This window comes from Plectropomus leopardus, chromosome 12 (assembly GCF_008729295.1).
Source record: "Plectropomus leopardus isolate mb chromosome 12, YSFRI_Pleo_2.0, whole genome shotgun sequence".
Taxonomy (NCBI): Eukaryota; Metazoa; Chordata; class Actinopteri; order Perciformes; family Serranidae; genus Plectropomus; species Plectropomus leopardus.
Window position 1 is genome coordinate 22,971,637 of NC_056474.1, and position 16,987 is coordinate 22,988,623.

The following is a 16,987-nucleotide window of genomic DNA, read 5'->3' on the forward strand; positions in this document are numbered from 1 at the left end:
CAGAAGTGACCATATTGGGATGAGAGGTTGGTGCTGTAAAGACACAAGTGGTAGCTCTGACTCAGACGCCTCGCAGACATCCTGTCACTCAATTGATTAAAATGCACAAGTTTGGGCCTTTATAAAATGTTAATGGTTGAGTTATACATAAAAAAAAAAAAAAAAAATCAATCCTGACATGAATTTTGAAATTAGCTATAGAGACCAAACCGTTTTTTGTTCCAGGCTGTAAACATGTTTATTTCTGCTAAAAAGTTGGACATTTTAACATGGGGGTCTAAGGGGGATTGACTCTGTTTTGGAGCCAGCCTCAACTGGCCAGTTGATGAACTGCATTTTTTAGCCTCAGAGTTTGCCGCTCGGTTATTTCATACAGCGGAAATTGAGATTTTTTTTGACTTCATGCACCTCTGTGCAACTTTCATAGGAATGAATGGTACCTCACCTCCAACTCTCTATCCAGTTCTCTTGATACATCCATGGAATAATCCCATTTCTGGGACACTTTAAATGTGAAAGATTTGTGCAGAAACTGATGGGTGCCACTGACAGTATCTTGACAGCACTCAAAAGGGACATGAAAACTGTATTTCAGTTTGAGAAGAACTCGGAGCAGCAGAGTGGTGAGTATGACACGACTGTTATTGTACTGATGGAAAAGGTACTGTGGAATATATACTTTATACTGAATATATCATTTTCATACATTTGGCCAGTAATATCAGTAATAATAACAACTGGCTCAACAGGTAAAAAAATCTGAGGGATGGAAAAACAGCTACATCACTAAAAAGACATTTGATGTGGCAACCGACAAGAACAGACTGACTTCCTTGTTTAACTTTGATCTAATGTGCTTGCTGACAGTTTTCCTGTGCAATGAGGTATAACTGCTGACATTTGGGGCACTCTTTCTGTTTTAGCTCCAAATAAAGTGATAATGCTGTGTGACTTTGATGTAGCGATGCTGCCATATTAACAGATCTCAGCTATTTACTTGGTGAATACAATGTTAACATAACAAATAAAAATGCGGAACAAAAATGTCACAAATAAGACCAAAGTTCTAATAAACTAAGAATTTTTTCTTCAAGAAGTGAGTTGTTGTTTAGGGCTGATTATTTCGATCATTGATTAAACTGCTGATTATTTTCTAAATTAGTCCTTCAGTCTAAAAAGTGTCAGAAAATAGTGGAAAATGCCACAAAAGGTCATGTTTATAGGTTACCTGTCTTGTTCGATCTGCACTTAAAAGGACAAAGGTTTTCAGATGACTATCACGAAGACTAAAACTAGAATTACCATCTCGTGGTTATAAGCCTCTGCAAACCTGTCAAATTACAGTTACAGTTTACATCCATGTCTGTGAAAGCATGGATGCTTCACACACATCTTCTCCCCCGGCAGCACAGACGATCTATACAATCAGCACAGTGTCAAGCTGAACACCCAAGATAAGTGTCACCAATTCAGAATCTGACCAAATGTCTCCCCTTCTTTTCCTGACTTTTGGAATCACCAAAAAAGTGTTATTGGAGAACATTATGATGTCACAACAAAAAATGACCTATTACCTTTTGGATATAAGAAGTCATCACTTTATCAGTTTATCCTATCAGACTTCTGTATGACATTTTATCATAATTGCATGTGAATTCTTGTGTTATGGCCAAAACATTTGTGATCTTGACCTTTGACTACAAAAATTTTAATGAGTTCATTCCTCAGTCAAAGTGGACGTTTGTGCCAAATTTGAAGACATTCCCTTAAGGCTTTTTTTAGATATCACGTTCAAGAGAATGGAACAGACAGATGCATGTAAGAATAGATGTTCAGTCGGAGGTACAGACGGACAGGCGACCCAAAATCATAATGCCTCTGGCCTTGGCTATCGCCAGCAAGGAGGCATTGAAATCAAGTACTTTCATGTAAGAGGCTGGTGCTATAGTCATTTTTGATTAAATGAATATTAAAACAGCTGCAGCCTTATGTCTGCTCTGTCAACTGACTGATTATTCATTTAACTGTTTTATCTAATCTGGGGAGCTATGTGGATTGTGGGGGGGGAAAAAGAAAAAAGGAGCACTGATTTAAGATCCCAAAATCAACAAGATCAAGTATCAGAATAAACATGAGAACAAAAAGAAAAGAAGGGATCAGTGTGTCCCTTGCTACAGCGCAGCAGTTTGCCACCCAGAGGAGTGTGAACAGAGCCAATCGTCTGCGTGCATGGACTCCCATCGGCCTGCAGCACTGCAACCAAAGCAACACGGCCACACCAGCAGCTCGCCTTAATTCACCATCCATCACTTTCAGATGGAGGGCCTCATTACAAAGCACTACAGTACAGGCTGTATTGGTCTGGGGGAGAAAAAAAAAAAAAAGGTTACACCGCTTTCTCAATCACTGCTTCACTGCGATTCTGCACTGTGTAGCAGTTTGTACCACTGAGTCTAAACTCTTAACCTTTCAAATATTACTTTAAGGTTATTTTACTCCAAAACACCATAGTGTGTAGCACGTTTGTACAGTGAATGGTATCTCACAAATAGTCGCTTTCATAAACCGATGACTATATTTCAGAAGCCTATCTGCTCTTATTTCTATAAAAGCGTGTCAGAATTTAGCTGATAAAGTCAACAGAGTACTCAAATGAATTCTGACTCTCACAACAGCTATCATTTTCGTAGAGTAGTTGTCAATTTCTTCAAATGCTGTTGCTCTGCTGCTCTGGAACGAACCTCTTCAAATGTAAATTGAAAAGGCAATTCATTACCCAGAGTCAGAGCACGCCTGCACAGTGACTCCAAATGCAAATTTTTATTGGTGTAACAAAAGTACTTCATGATCTCTGTTAAATATATTCCAAGAGCAAGCAAATACATGAGATTTAAAGCCAAATTATTCATACTTTTGGAAAGATACATCATGTTTAGAAGAGTAGACACTATGTGGATAAGCCTTTTGGGGAATTCTTTTTTTATATAAATCTTGAACTTATTTCTATGACTTTTCTCATTTTGAAAACTAAAAGGTAGCTGGAGGCGTTGCTTAATAAATGATTGCAGTATTTGAGTTGTATTTTAGAAGTATATGTGCACACTGTCCATCTCATTTTGCTATAAAAGTCTCCATTTATATCAGGAGGGTTGGAATGAATGAAGAATTAAATGAGGGAATGATTATTTGCAGAATGAAAGGCCCCGAAAGACCTCAGCTGCACTCATTCTGTCTCTTTTAACCTCAAAAATTGACTCTGCATCAGTTGGAGGAATGAAAAAATGAAGCACCTGTAGCTGCAGAATGTTAAAAACCCCGCTTACGAATTTAAAAAAGAAAGAAAGAATGAAGGCATCAGTGTAGGAAAACAAGTGTTGAATTGTGATTATTTTTACCGAGCAAGTGTGCCACAGTCACGCTGTGCCACGTTACCTTTAAGAACTTGTAATGCTGCTCCAGATCTTCATCCTTGAAGCCTGTCCCGATCTGCAAGAGACGAAAAAGAGATAAGACACACACATACACTCAGATATACACATACACATATTCCCTCATGGTGAGACAGCAGACATTTGGCAGCAAGGAGCAGAACACAGAACATCCCCCCCCCGCGCCCCCCCCACCCCACACCACGTCTTCGTGCTTTGCCTGAAGCGTCATGTCACCTCTCAAAAGACCTGAACCCGCTGAGACACGAGAATCACCTAACGGGCTGACATGCACAGAAAGGGGAGAAGAAAGACTGGTATATCATGCAAATATAGCATTTTCCAGCTTACAGATGTATTCTAAAGGCGTATTCAGCAGGTGTCCACCAGAAGCTAAATGTTCCCGAGGCTGCAGTCACCACAAGAAGGTTTAGAGGTGTTTCATTCAACTGTGGCTTCTTAATGCATTCGGCTGAATTTATCTGGCCACAGCAAACTGTGGTGCAATTCTACAGACACATTTTGGGTAGTACTCAATGTACTGAGGTTCATTACTCAGCCCTACAGAGAAGAGACATTTTTACAGCTGTTGGCAAATTAATTTCTTGTTATCCAAGCTTAAAGGGACAGTTCGCCACCAAATAAAAAAGACATATTTTTCCTTTTATGTGTAGTGCTGTTTATCTTATTTTATGTTGGAGATATCAGCCGTAGAGATGTCTACCTCCTCTTAAATATAATGGATCCAGATGGCATTCGGCTTGTGGTGCTCAAAGCCCCAGAAAAAAAATGTCTGGAAAATTCAACAGCAATATCTCTTTCTAGATATTATGACCCAGTTACCCCTGATAATCCACAGACCTTGTTATGACCTGTTTCATTTAGGATCTATTTTCTTTCTACCAAACTACACCTACCAACTGTATCACATCTACTGCGAGTTCACACAGCCCGCCTGAGCTAACTAATGTTACAGATGTAGTGAGAGTTTTTGTGGTATTTTAATAGACAACATTTGACGCTTTGATCTGAGTCTTAGATGCACAGGTTTTGGGCTTCTTGGATTTTTTGTCTTTGAAACGAACACTCATAGAAGTCTGTTCCTCTGTATCGGGCCTGCTTGAAAGTCTGTTCTCAGGCATCATACTGGGCTTACCCAAGACACAGTGATTTAATGAGATGGCTGTTGATAAAACAGCCAATGCGCATGCTGGGAAAACATAGCACAAAAAGACTTGATGTTGTATGAGACTGTAAAATATGGCGGCGAGGTCAAATAAATTCAGTATGTTTAGCTGGAGGGGCTTGGATTTAATTTGATGTTTTGGTTTCTTCCAGTGTCTTTGCTATAACTGTATGTCAGAACCCAAAACAACCAAATATCTAATGACTGATCCATTTAGGAGTCTGTGTGATTTTTAAGGCTCCTGGAAAACCCAAACAAACTTAATACATCAAAGACCTAAAAGTGAAGTAATGTTGAGAATCAAAATAAGAAGCTGTTGCTGTGACTGTGACCTAATTGTCTCTTTTGTTTCATTAGTATTCCTGTTATTCTCTGTGAGGGGAGTCACTGTGAACTGTGTCTGAGTGAACTTCACAGCAGCAGTTCTGTAGCATTGCTGCTCCTGGATCTGCTGAGGACTTGTGTCTCGCTCAAGGACATTTCAGCAGGACGTATGGCAGAGATTACATTTGGGAAATGGAAATGTGGGTTAAATTCTGCTTTCAGCTACAGTGAAGCCTCTCAAATGGAGGGTTTCTGAAGTTTACCATGTCAAGGACAACAAGTGAAGTGAAAAGAGAAAAAGAAGCAGGGACTGTGTGCTACATGTCCACCACTTCATAACGAAACCATTCCAGTTACATGTGTAATTTACATCCATGTTTGTGTCAACATGGATGCTTCACACACATCTTTCCCCTGGCAGCACAGAGGATCTATACAATCAGCACAGTTTCCAGGTGGACGCACAAGATTAGCGTCGCCAATTCGATATCTGACCAAATGTCTTCCCTTCTGGTTAGAAGAGATATGATGTAGAATAATGGCCATATAAGTGTTTTTGCAAGCATTACAATGTTACAGTAATGTTGACCTTTGACCTTTTGGATACAAAATGTCATCATATCATAATTTTATTCTTTGACATTTGCGTGAAAATTTGTCTTAATTAGCATATGAATTGTATAAATTTCCTCTTGACGTAAGGCCTTCTTGAGCACAAGACAGTTCACAGTGACCTTGACCTTTGACTATCAAATTCTAATTAGTTTATTGTTAAGTCCATGTGGACGTTGGTGCCAAATTTTAACAAGTTTCCTCAAGGTGTTCTTCAGATATCATGGTCAGAAAAAATGAGACATATGAGGTCATAGTGTCGTTGAACTTTGACCACCAAGATCTAATCGGTTCTTCCTTGAATCCAAGTGGACATTTGTGCCAAATTTGAAGAAATTCCCTTAAGGTGTTCTTGAGACATCGCGTTTACAAAAATGGGATGGACGGACAACCTGAAAACATAATGCCTTCCACCTTGGCTATTGCCCGCATGGAGGCATAATAAAGTGATTTGGGCTCGTCATTGATGACTGCAGGCCTCAGTGTACTTTTTAAATATTACTTCAGTTGCTGTGAATGGGGGAGGTGATGCACCAACACAACTTTAAGAAAGCACAAGGTGTATCTGCCAAGTTTTCCAAATGGAGATCAGATGGGAAAGCCAGGACCGTCCATCTTAATGTTGCCAAAATCTGAGCTAAAAGTGTGAATAACAGTTAATAAAACTTGGTGTGCTTGGATTCATCAGGTTATTGACTGACGGTTGTGATCGAATCCTTTCATTGTGCAGCTCACTCAGCATTTGTTTAGAGTCGAATGTAAAAAAAAAAAAATAGCAACCATGTGAAAGTGTAAAAGAAAAACTCTGAAAATGGGAGGCCTCTCAAACACTGCAGCGAGCAGCTATTCATGCAAAGGGAGATTAATATGAAAATCAATAACAGACAAAAGGCAAGAGCTCTTCATCTGACATTTTTCACATTTACACAGCAAGTGGTGTATTCTGCTGTGTTCTTTAAGCGCAGCATCCATCTTCGCCTCTCTTATCCAATAGACATCTCAAGTGTGAAAACATTCTCCAATGATATTTTATTATTTATAGAGGAAATGGTGAGAAGTGGGAAAAGCACTGCCTGAAAAGTTAACACAGTAATCTAACAGGCGCTTTAACCTCAATCGGCTCTAGTGGAACTGCTTGATGGCCAACAGCAGAATGCTGTGCTTGTACCAGCGAGCTCCCAGGTGTGAATGTGTGTAAGTACATAAAAGTGAAGCAAGCAGTGGTGAAAAAAGTGTGTGTGCTCGCTGCTCGCTAAATCCCTTTTCATGGATAAAAACATAAAAGTTACAGAAGAGGTGGGTGGGGGGGGTGGAGGGTTTCTGTAGGACGGAGAGGAGACAGAATTTATGCTCGGTGGTGAAGTCAAACTCCAACTTGTTCACGCTCTTATTATCTCAAACACACATAAATAGACACAAGTGGTCACGCATGCTTCAATACGTGCTTACTACTCAACCTAAGATGCACAGTCACGCCTCCACAGACACACACTTGTAGACATGTATGGATTTTCCTCTCAGTCAGATTTGAGGGAGAAAAGTGACAGTTCAAAAGCACACACACACACACACACACACACACACACACACACACACACACACACACACACACACACACACACACACACACACACACCACAAACATAAAAAAACCCCGCAGCATACACACATTATAAACACACTTTAAAAGAAAAAAATTCAACACTACATATATTTTCCCAATAAAAAGATCTAAATACCTTGTTATACAAAACAGAACAAGCAAGGTGACAAACAAAAAATAGTCACACTGTAAACAAATTTTTATCAGTTTTGCCTCCTGACGATGACATGTTTAAATACTTTGACTATCAGAGGGCAAAATTAAGTTACATATATTAACATTTCGATGAGTTTCTGTTGGAGACAACTTCCGAAAGGCACTCAAGAAACTGAGAATTTAAAACATTTGTATGTGCACTATTAAAATGAAGTGACTAACAGCGTGATGGTGAGTGTGAACCTCAATTATCTTTCTTTCTTTGTTTGATAACATTAAAGCAGCCATATGGAAGCACACATTTGTGCAAATCAACAGTTAGAAGTGACATCCTTACAATTAGATACACTGACTTTACACTGTCTATTCTGTGTAAATGGTTTTGAGCTTTCAGTGAATAAAAATAGGGTTTTCTGACACAACTTCACCTACTTCCAAAGTGCATGAGGAAGGAAAAATGTCTGACGACATCAAAACTCCTACAACACTTGTAGTATAAATAGCAACTCTAGCGTGATGAAGGCCTCGAGCTGAAAGGTGTTGATCTCACAATGAAGCTGTTATACTAAAGGTGTTCGAGAAATTAAGCACATTGTCATTTTGTATTCCTCCGAAGGGATTCATGAATGTAGAGATCTGCTTATACATAAGCGGTTTTAATTTTATTATTTAAAACACTTTTTACGGCTAGGCAATACTGAGAAAATCATATATTTGTATTATAGATATTTTTGACACAATACCTTAATGATATTGTGGAGTTGACTAAAGGTGCTTTCACAAAACATTTACACATGAGAGTTGTAATAAATAATCATCAGCAATGTGAATATAAGGACAAAGTGGGTGAGGCCAAATAATAGAAAAGCTAGGACAGTCTTGTAGATTCAGAAAATAACATCAGTTTACTGTAATTCGGTCTTTAAAACCAGGAAAACAACACTGACGATATTCAAAAGACAGTATCTAGTCTCACGATATTGATATAATATTGATAAAAGATCATATTATGCAAACGACTAAAGCAACTCCTATATCTAAGAGAGGATTAAACTTGAAAATCTTTGCACCTTTTATGCTTCAGGGGGAAAAATTAGGAATTTTCTGCTGTCATAGTTTGTTTTCATTCAATGTGTGTTACAAATATGTGAGCCAGTGAAACAACCCACAAGCCCTGTGTCCTGTATCGCATTAAATCATGCGTCGGATGTATTGCTGCACCGCTGCAGAACACGCAATGTACAGACACGCACCTTGCAGACGGACTGGAACTCCTCATTCTCGTCATCGTAGCAGGCCAGCAGGAAGCCCCCATAGGTGCCCGTCCTCTTGCCTTTCCCCAGATAGGCACCAATCACACACAGGTCCACTGTGTCACCCACCCCGTCCAGGTAGTCCTTCTTCAGCTGAGGGAGGTAGTGTGTGAGAAATATAACTGTGTATTTCATCATACAGCACAATAAATATGCATGATTTGAGAAGAAAAAAAATGCATTACAATGTTAAAAGAATTGAATCAGTGAGATTTCTAATAAGGTGCAAATCTTCTTTGCATAAATGAAATGCCAGAGGGCACAATTGCATGTCATTTATTAACAATGAGATCAATGAGTTCTTTACCTGAAGCCTGAAAATGTTGACAAGCTAATGTTTTTTTTTAATCCTCTTTGTCCTCCAGAAATGTGAAATCAGTGTGTATGAAAATGTTAAAACTGATGACTGTTACCAGCTAAAGTGTATGAAAAAATGTTACCCTGACAAAGTTCAGATATGACCTCTTCATCCCTTTGAAGAGCTGACATTTTTTGCTTCAGTTCAGTTGTATATATCAAACTTCTCCACTAAAAAGCTGCTCTTCATTTAAAATAGTATACCCTAAGAGAAGTAATTGAAGGTCATTACACAGACAGCATTGCGTCAATGTGTGCTCACTTTAAAGTCGGGCTGGACAATATGGCTTTAAAGTAATACTGCAATATTAATATGAGGTTTCATTGCGACACACAATATATATTTTGATATTTTGAAATTTCCTAATGCAAATTGTTAAAATTAGGAAATTAAGTAGAGTTAGAATAAATTTAAGTGGCTACTGCCATATAATACAGTTAAATAAACTGCTGTTTAAGTTTAATAAAACGCTATTATATTGAAGTTGAATTAAGTTCTGTTATGATTAAATAAATAAAAAGCGGAATCCATGGTGCATTTACTTTGAAGTACCTGGCTCGTCTCGGGCTGGAAGTGTCAGTCCTTTTGTTGTTAACAAGAAGCTTCCAAGTCAACAGTTGTGTGTTAGCATTTGCAGAAAGTTAGGCTGTTTCCATGGTGCCATTTAACATGAGGAAAGATTTACTGTCAGCCAGAAACAAACTAACAGCTCTCCAGTTTTTATATTACAAAGATTTGAAAGTCGCACTGTTGCTCCGTGGTTGCCAAATGCGACTAAATAGTTGCAATCGGAGCTCTGCAGGTACAAAGACACACCTCATCAGCTCACACTACCACCGCTACCACTTAATATGTGTGAGTGACTGTCACCGCGGCGCCAATGAACGTGAAGACTCTTCAGTTAAAATATTAACAACATTTATAAATCTCAGGAGTTTTCACTGGTTGCAAAATGCGACAAAATAGTCGCAGCCTGAAACTCTGCAAAAGCGCTACTTTGTGTGTGTGTGTCTGTCAGAGGCAGAGAGCCGTAGCAGCGATGACGTGAAAAATTATTACAATTTATACTCAACCATCGTAATATAGTCATCTCATTTGGACTAAGCTGCAATACATCGAGCATATTCGATCCTCGCCCATCCCTTCTTGTTAGTGTTTGTGGCATAAACGAACAAATGTCTTTTTTTATCTGCCTAACACGTGTGTTTGGGTCAGTGTGTGCCCACATTTACGATCGGTGAGCGTAGTGTTTGTGAGTTACTAAGTGTCAAACACACACACACCTTTAGCCAGTTGTGAGAGCGTTTTGCAATTTCATAGGTGGCATCCTTCTCCAAAGTCTTCACCATCAGACCTTCGCAGGAGTCTGCAACACACACACACACACACACACACACACACACACACACACACACACACACACACACACACACACACACACACACACACACACACACACACACACACACACAAGGTCTTTGTCTCCTTCAGATGCAAACGCAAACACACAAAAAGGTTCAGGACACAAATAGAGACAGTAGACAAAGTCACAGGCATATAACTCATATACACACATAATACACACGGGGGAACACATTGCTATGTTCTTTTTCATATACAGAGTCAAACACACACAACACAAAAAAATCCAATTACACAACTCACGGGTTCTGTCTCTGTTGCGCACACACACACACACACACACACACACACACACACACACACACACACACACACACACACACACACACACACACACACACACACACACACACACACACACACTGCAGCAAACAAACAACAAAACAACCAACATACAGCCCAAACAAAGAGACAGCATGCAGGAAAACAAGCAGACAACTACTACACACACACACACACACACACACACACACACACACACACACACACAGACAATTTACGCATGAAGGCAGCAGGCAAGGTAACAAACGAAACTCGCACACAACACACCCACACACAAAAAGGTTCAAGACACACAGAGAAAACAGGAAGTAAAACAAGTTAGAAAGTATTCGTCTGTCTAACACACACAGTCATGAACGCACACACACACCTCGGACAGACTGCTCCAGGAACTCGGCGATGGCGTCGGTGTTGTCGGAGTCGATGGATCGAGCGAACACAAACTCCCCCTCCACCTCTGAGAAGCTTTCTCTCAGCAGAGCCCGACGCCGACACAACGGCTGTCGCACCAGGGACTACAAAAACACACACATATACACACACACACACACACAAAAAAAAGACACATCATTATAAATGGCAAAACTGTGTATCATTACAACCATTTCCTCTTCATAGCTTGGAGCTTTGCAATGACAAGGATGAAATGCCATCTCGACTAGCTACCCACACACACACAAACACACAGACTCAAAGTATACTCACAGATACACAGTCACGACAACATTGGACACACTGTGTACACATACACACATGCACGCACACACAAGTCTCAAATCAGCAGAACACACAGCCTTGGTTGCACACAGTCACTATGGTTTCCAACCACCTACGACAGGTTTTAGAGTACTTCTGAATTTGTTCGAGTCTAACACTTGGCAAAAATGGAAAAAGCACCTACATATCTACAACAGGGAGAAACACAAAGTTGATCATGACGTTGCAGAGCCTGCTTCGTCTTTTCTTTAGCCAAGACTTGAGAAATGGAGTCCAACAACAATAATGGAATCATAAAGAAACAAGCTACCTTATAAAGATGACTTTAGAGTTAGGGCTGTCGCAAATACTGTTTTCTGGGCTCCGGATATTCACCATAAATTAACAGGGAATAGTCAGAGCTTTGGCGGAAGCAGGGGTGTCCAGTGTTATAAATTAGTCTGTTAAATTACTTTGTGCGTCTGAAATGATGTGTCCTCAGGGAAGATATTGAAATTCACCTGCTCTGTGTTGCAGGAAAGGGCTCCACTGTGGGTGAGCTGCAGAGGGGGGGGCTCACATGTTTGCAACAAACAAACTGCCTGTTAATAACTGTTGGGTAACATGATCTTTCCCGTTACTGTGTGTGTGAGACAGGTGCATTAACACTGAAATGGCACAAAAGAAATTGCAGTGTCAGGTCATTTTGTCGTAAGTCTGTGGTAATGTAAGCCTATGTGAAGTAAGATAATTAATGTTATATGTGTAAAATGTACCATAGTTTTTGTAACTGAACAGCCTGTCAAAATAACCGCAGCTCTGTGTGTGTTCATGTGTGCACAGGGGTGGGTGGGTGGGAGTCTGATTGTCGGCACTGAGTGGCAGCGTGACAAGCAGAAGAGAAATGACAGAGCATTTAGGTCCAGGTGGAAAAAAACAACTCAATCTTTTCTTTTCCAAATGACGAGAAAGGGTAAGAAGTTAGCCTATGAAGTAGCCCTAAAAACTTACTTTGCTGCAATTTTAAGTTTTTGAAATGACTCTTTTTCAGAATTTTGTAATATCGTCAAAAAAAGATATTTAAAAAACCCCAGAAAAACTGTGATGATATTTTGGTGATTGATTTTGGTATTGTTGGACCCTTTCTAACAGAGAGGGCTTTGCATGATTAGCCTTAGATTAGATTAGACTTAGCAACATAACGTGTATTAGACAAAGTAACAGATACAGAGAGTATGTAATTTAATACATTGTTAGTGTATACAAAGTGCAATATCGCAGTCTTTTGCAATGTGTTTATCATATAAATTGACATTGCAATGATTTAAAAAAAAAAAGATATATTGTGCAGCCCCAGTGGGCATGAATAAAATAAAGGGTGAGTATTTCTTAATGCGTCATATGCCGCTACTGTGTTGCCTTTAATGGTAAAGCTGTTCCATCTTTATCCAAACTGCCAAAAATTTGCCTTAAAACCACTAAGTTTGAAGATATATCAAAAAATATTACAATCAGCCTTAAATAATAAGCATGTGTAATATGTGTTTAACTGTAGAATATTAACTTCTCCTGTGGTCTTTAATCCTGCCAAATTCCCAAAAATAGTATCAAGGACGTGACCTTGGTATCCTCAGTGGAAGCTGTAGTCGTGCTTACAGCCCCTAATGATTGGCTAAGTGCTGGCAGGGGGACATGAAGACTCTCTCGCCCCGGGCCAACAATAGAGTTAGCAGTGACACTGACTGCTGTGCACAGGGAATTAAACAGTCAAAAGTTACAGAAAAGAGAGATAATCAATTGAAAATAAAGAAATAAATGAATGAATAAAAAAGGGCAACAGCCAAAAAAAAAAAAAGAGTGCGTACAGAGACAAATTAATTCATAAAATTTACATAAATGCCACATTAGGTGGGAAGCAGCAATGAAATGGCACAACTTAAGAGTCACTGGTGCTCTTTTAATTCTGTAATTTTGTTTGCATCCACTTGGGAACTCTCGCATGGCATTGGCTGATGGAAATGTTCGCTGATTTGCATTTTCTTCGCCTGACTTTTAAGAAATTAGCTTAAAAAATTGTGTATTATTTGGTTGGAATCATAAACACTCTCAATCTGACACCTATTCACGATTATTGCCATACACACACACACACACACACATTCTGACAGCCTCGACAAAGCACCAACTCCTTCTCATATACACACATACATGCACACACACAGACACGTCTCAGCAGACACACACACACACACTCAGCCACACTCTGCTTGAATTACAATGAGCGTTACAATCATTATCTAGTTACGGCCTCCAGTAGCACCATCATTGGCATTCAGGGACATTGTCGGCATCTCAGCGGGGCGACGAGCACGCAGGCACGCTCGCAAACAATAAACACGCACACACGCAGACACGCAGACACGCTGGTTTTAAATGACAACAGGAGCGTAGAGAGAGATCTCTGGGTAATATTTTGCTCATCAGCAGCAGGTCTTACCTCTCCATTGAGATAGAGGAGGTCAAAGGCGTAGACGCACACTTGGACTTTGATCTCCGAAGCATCCACGTCCTGCAGGAAGGCATCAACACACATACACACACTTTAATATTTTTTCCCTTGACAAAAATATGCAAATAGACGCACCTTATTCACAAATCGCTACATCCAACCTTGGGACTTGTTACAAAGAGCTCTTTGATTTCTCTCCCGTTCATCTTTAAAGTTAACCACCCAGCCTTCCAGCCTCCCCTCTACCTTTTAACAGCACCGCACCTCCTCGTTGTGTTCATCCTTCCCTTCCAGCGTATTACTTCCTGCTCCTCGACTCCCTTCACTCACCTCTTCTGCCTCTCCATCTCCTTCTTTCACCTCTCTCGCACCTCATCCTGTTTATTCCACACTCGTTTACTACTGCCAGTCTCTGGACTCACCGCTCCGCATTACAGTGTTTCCCCTGTGGCCCCGATGTAAAGTCCCATGACTTTTCCATAACTACACCAAAGCAATATTGAATTCCAAGATTGGTTTGCACCAGCGATTCATAAATCCATTACCGTGTTCGTGTGTAACATCTTTCCCTCCTAGCTACAAGATAGTTTCTAACTTGTGATTTATTCAACCAGACTGCACTAGCAAGAAAATGTGGATGCAAACAATGCAGGTGTCAAAATGATCCAAAAAATATCTTTGCAAATGTTTTATATGAAAAGAAATGAACTGCACACTTTTCTTAAGCCTCGAGGATACACACACACAAACACACACACAGAGTGCGTTGTGGTGAGTAACACTGAATGTACAAAGAAACTTTGTTGAAAAACACCGCAGGGCATCTTTATTAAATGTCTTAACTTGTAAAAATGTACTAATGCGCAAATCAGTTGCTAGGAAACATGTGTAAAGCCTTCGAATCAAAAGCAACAACTATGCCAGTCAACCTTTTTTTCCCCGTGTAACAAACGGAAATTGACAGACATAAGGTCACGGCCCCCTATTTGATTGCACTTCGGGGATCTCCATCTGAAAAGCTTTTGGTTGTGATTGAGATCAGAACTCTAATGATGGTGACTACAGTTGAGGAGAAAACTTTGAAGGAAGTAAAACCTATGATTAGAAGAGTCACTCTTAGAGCCTTCGTCTACATAGCGTTTTTTTCTGAGCGCCAGCATCTTTTTTCAATTGTCACCAATGAGGACAGAGCATGCTGCCGATTAGTGAAGAGGCTCTGTCTTAAGCGCCATTTCTCAGAGCGCTGTGGCTTTTTTGGTGCGGTCTCTAAGAGTGGAAAATCTTGTCACTGCGGCTTCTTTAGCTGCTGTCTATCCCCAGCTGCATGATATGTCTGTCATAAGCCTTTTTGTGGGAGAAGATCAGCCGGACATTGATGAGTGTTGTGCTTTTATTACTGTGTGCGCTGTAAACTTGTTGTTACCTGTGTTGTCCACACCGACTCTTACTCACATCAGCTTACTTATTGAATTAAATAGCATTTAGAATTCCCGTCTCACCGTTTTATGCCTGCATGAACCATTTAAGTTGCACTTAAGTTTTACATCCATGTCTGTAAAAACATGAATGCTTTACACACATCTTATCCCCGGGCTTCACAGAAGATCTGTACAATCAGCACAGTTTCAACCAAGATTAGTGTCACTAATTCAGTATGTGACCAAATGTCTCCCCTTCTGTTCCTGAGATATTATGTTGAAAACGGCCAGAAAAGTGCTTTTGCAGAACATTATGATGTCACAGTGAAATTAACATTTGACCTTTTGAAAATAAATGTCATCAATTCATTATTTTATCCTATTAGACATTTAGGAGAATTTTTGTCATGATTTGGGTACTAATGCTCAAGTGACAGCCATTAACATGCTCTGTGAAGTTACAGTGACACTTGACCACCAAAAACGAATCATCGTGAGTGGACGTTTGTGCTAAATTTGACGAAATCCCCTCGAGGCGTTCTTAAGATATCATGTTTATGAGGATGGGACGTATGAAGGGACCAACGACCAAAAAAAATAATGCCTCCAACCACAACTATTGCCGGTGTTAAGACATAAAAATAAACTAATCCTCATTTTTCTGGGGACCCCTGGAAGTCCTTCAAGGACCCCCTGGGGTCCATGGGCCTCTGGTTGAAAACTACTGAACTATGCAAAAAGGAAGTCAGTGCAATTTAGGTAGAGATGGAGTTCGATAGCATTTTACTGAATTAAAATGCAATATTAAATCCACTTATCAAATCTGTCAGTTACACCTGGACAACTGAGATATTTACCTAAGAAATAGTTTTTGTGGAGCCACTTGTTACTACCTGTTCACTCAGTCAACACCTGCGTTGAAATAAAGCTAAGTTTGAATGTACTAAATAAAAACCCTTCCAGAATTTCAAGATACTTCAAGACTTCTATGAGCAGTGACGAGTGGAAAAAGGATGTGATCAGGAATACAAAAAACGAAATGCCAGTGTCTACAATAAAACCTCTGCAGTCCTCAAACCTGAAAGATTTCTCCCCTGATTTATTTCTCTTCTCCTTTTCACTCCCTCATTACTTTCCCCTCCGCCAATTAATGATGTTTAATTAGTCCATATCGGCTTTCATCTCCTCTCCTGAAATATTTCATTTCAGCATGAACACTCTCGGTAGTAAAACAGTGGAGATGTTCTTACAAAATGCCAGAAGGGCAGCACAATCAGTTTGTGCATCAAACCATCATTACAAATAATCATGATTTCATCGCGGCAGTAACAGTATCAAGCAAAAAAATCATCAGGATAATCGTTTTCATCATCACGTTCTCCATATTGGCACTCTTCATTTCTCCTCTCCTAATTTACAAGGATGTCATCGCGCACACGGAGAGACAAGGTAAAGGGAGCTGTTTCGCTCTAATGTGATTGGTGTAGTGGAAAGAGGCCGTTATTCTGATCAAAACTGAAAAAACACCTCGCTGACATTTGCAATCTCACAGCCCCCTCCTCTCTCCTCGACCCATTTGACTCCTCTGTCTCCTACTTATCAATCTCCCCCTTTTTCTGTCTGCTCTTTCTCCGTCCATCTCCCTCCGTCTGCCGGATCATTTCACTCCATTATCTACCT

At 40.0% G+C, this 16,987-nt stretch overlaps 1 protein-coding gene across 1 annotated transcript in view; it reads right to left on the reverse strand.

Moving 5' to 3' along the window:
- Positions 1-16,987, reverse strand: part of lig1 (ligase I, DNA, ATP-dependent) — a 62,100-nt gene that overhangs the window by 8,245 nt on the left and 36,868 nt on the right. The window contains 5 exon segments of the mRNA XM_042498151.1: positions 3,433-3,486; positions 8,563-8,715; positions 10,264-10,346; positions 11,055-11,199; positions 13,878-13,949. Of these exon segments, the coding sequence (XP_042354085.1) occupies positions 3,433-3,486; positions 8,563-8,715; positions 10,264-10,346; positions 11,055-11,199; positions 13,878-13,949 (507 nt within the window).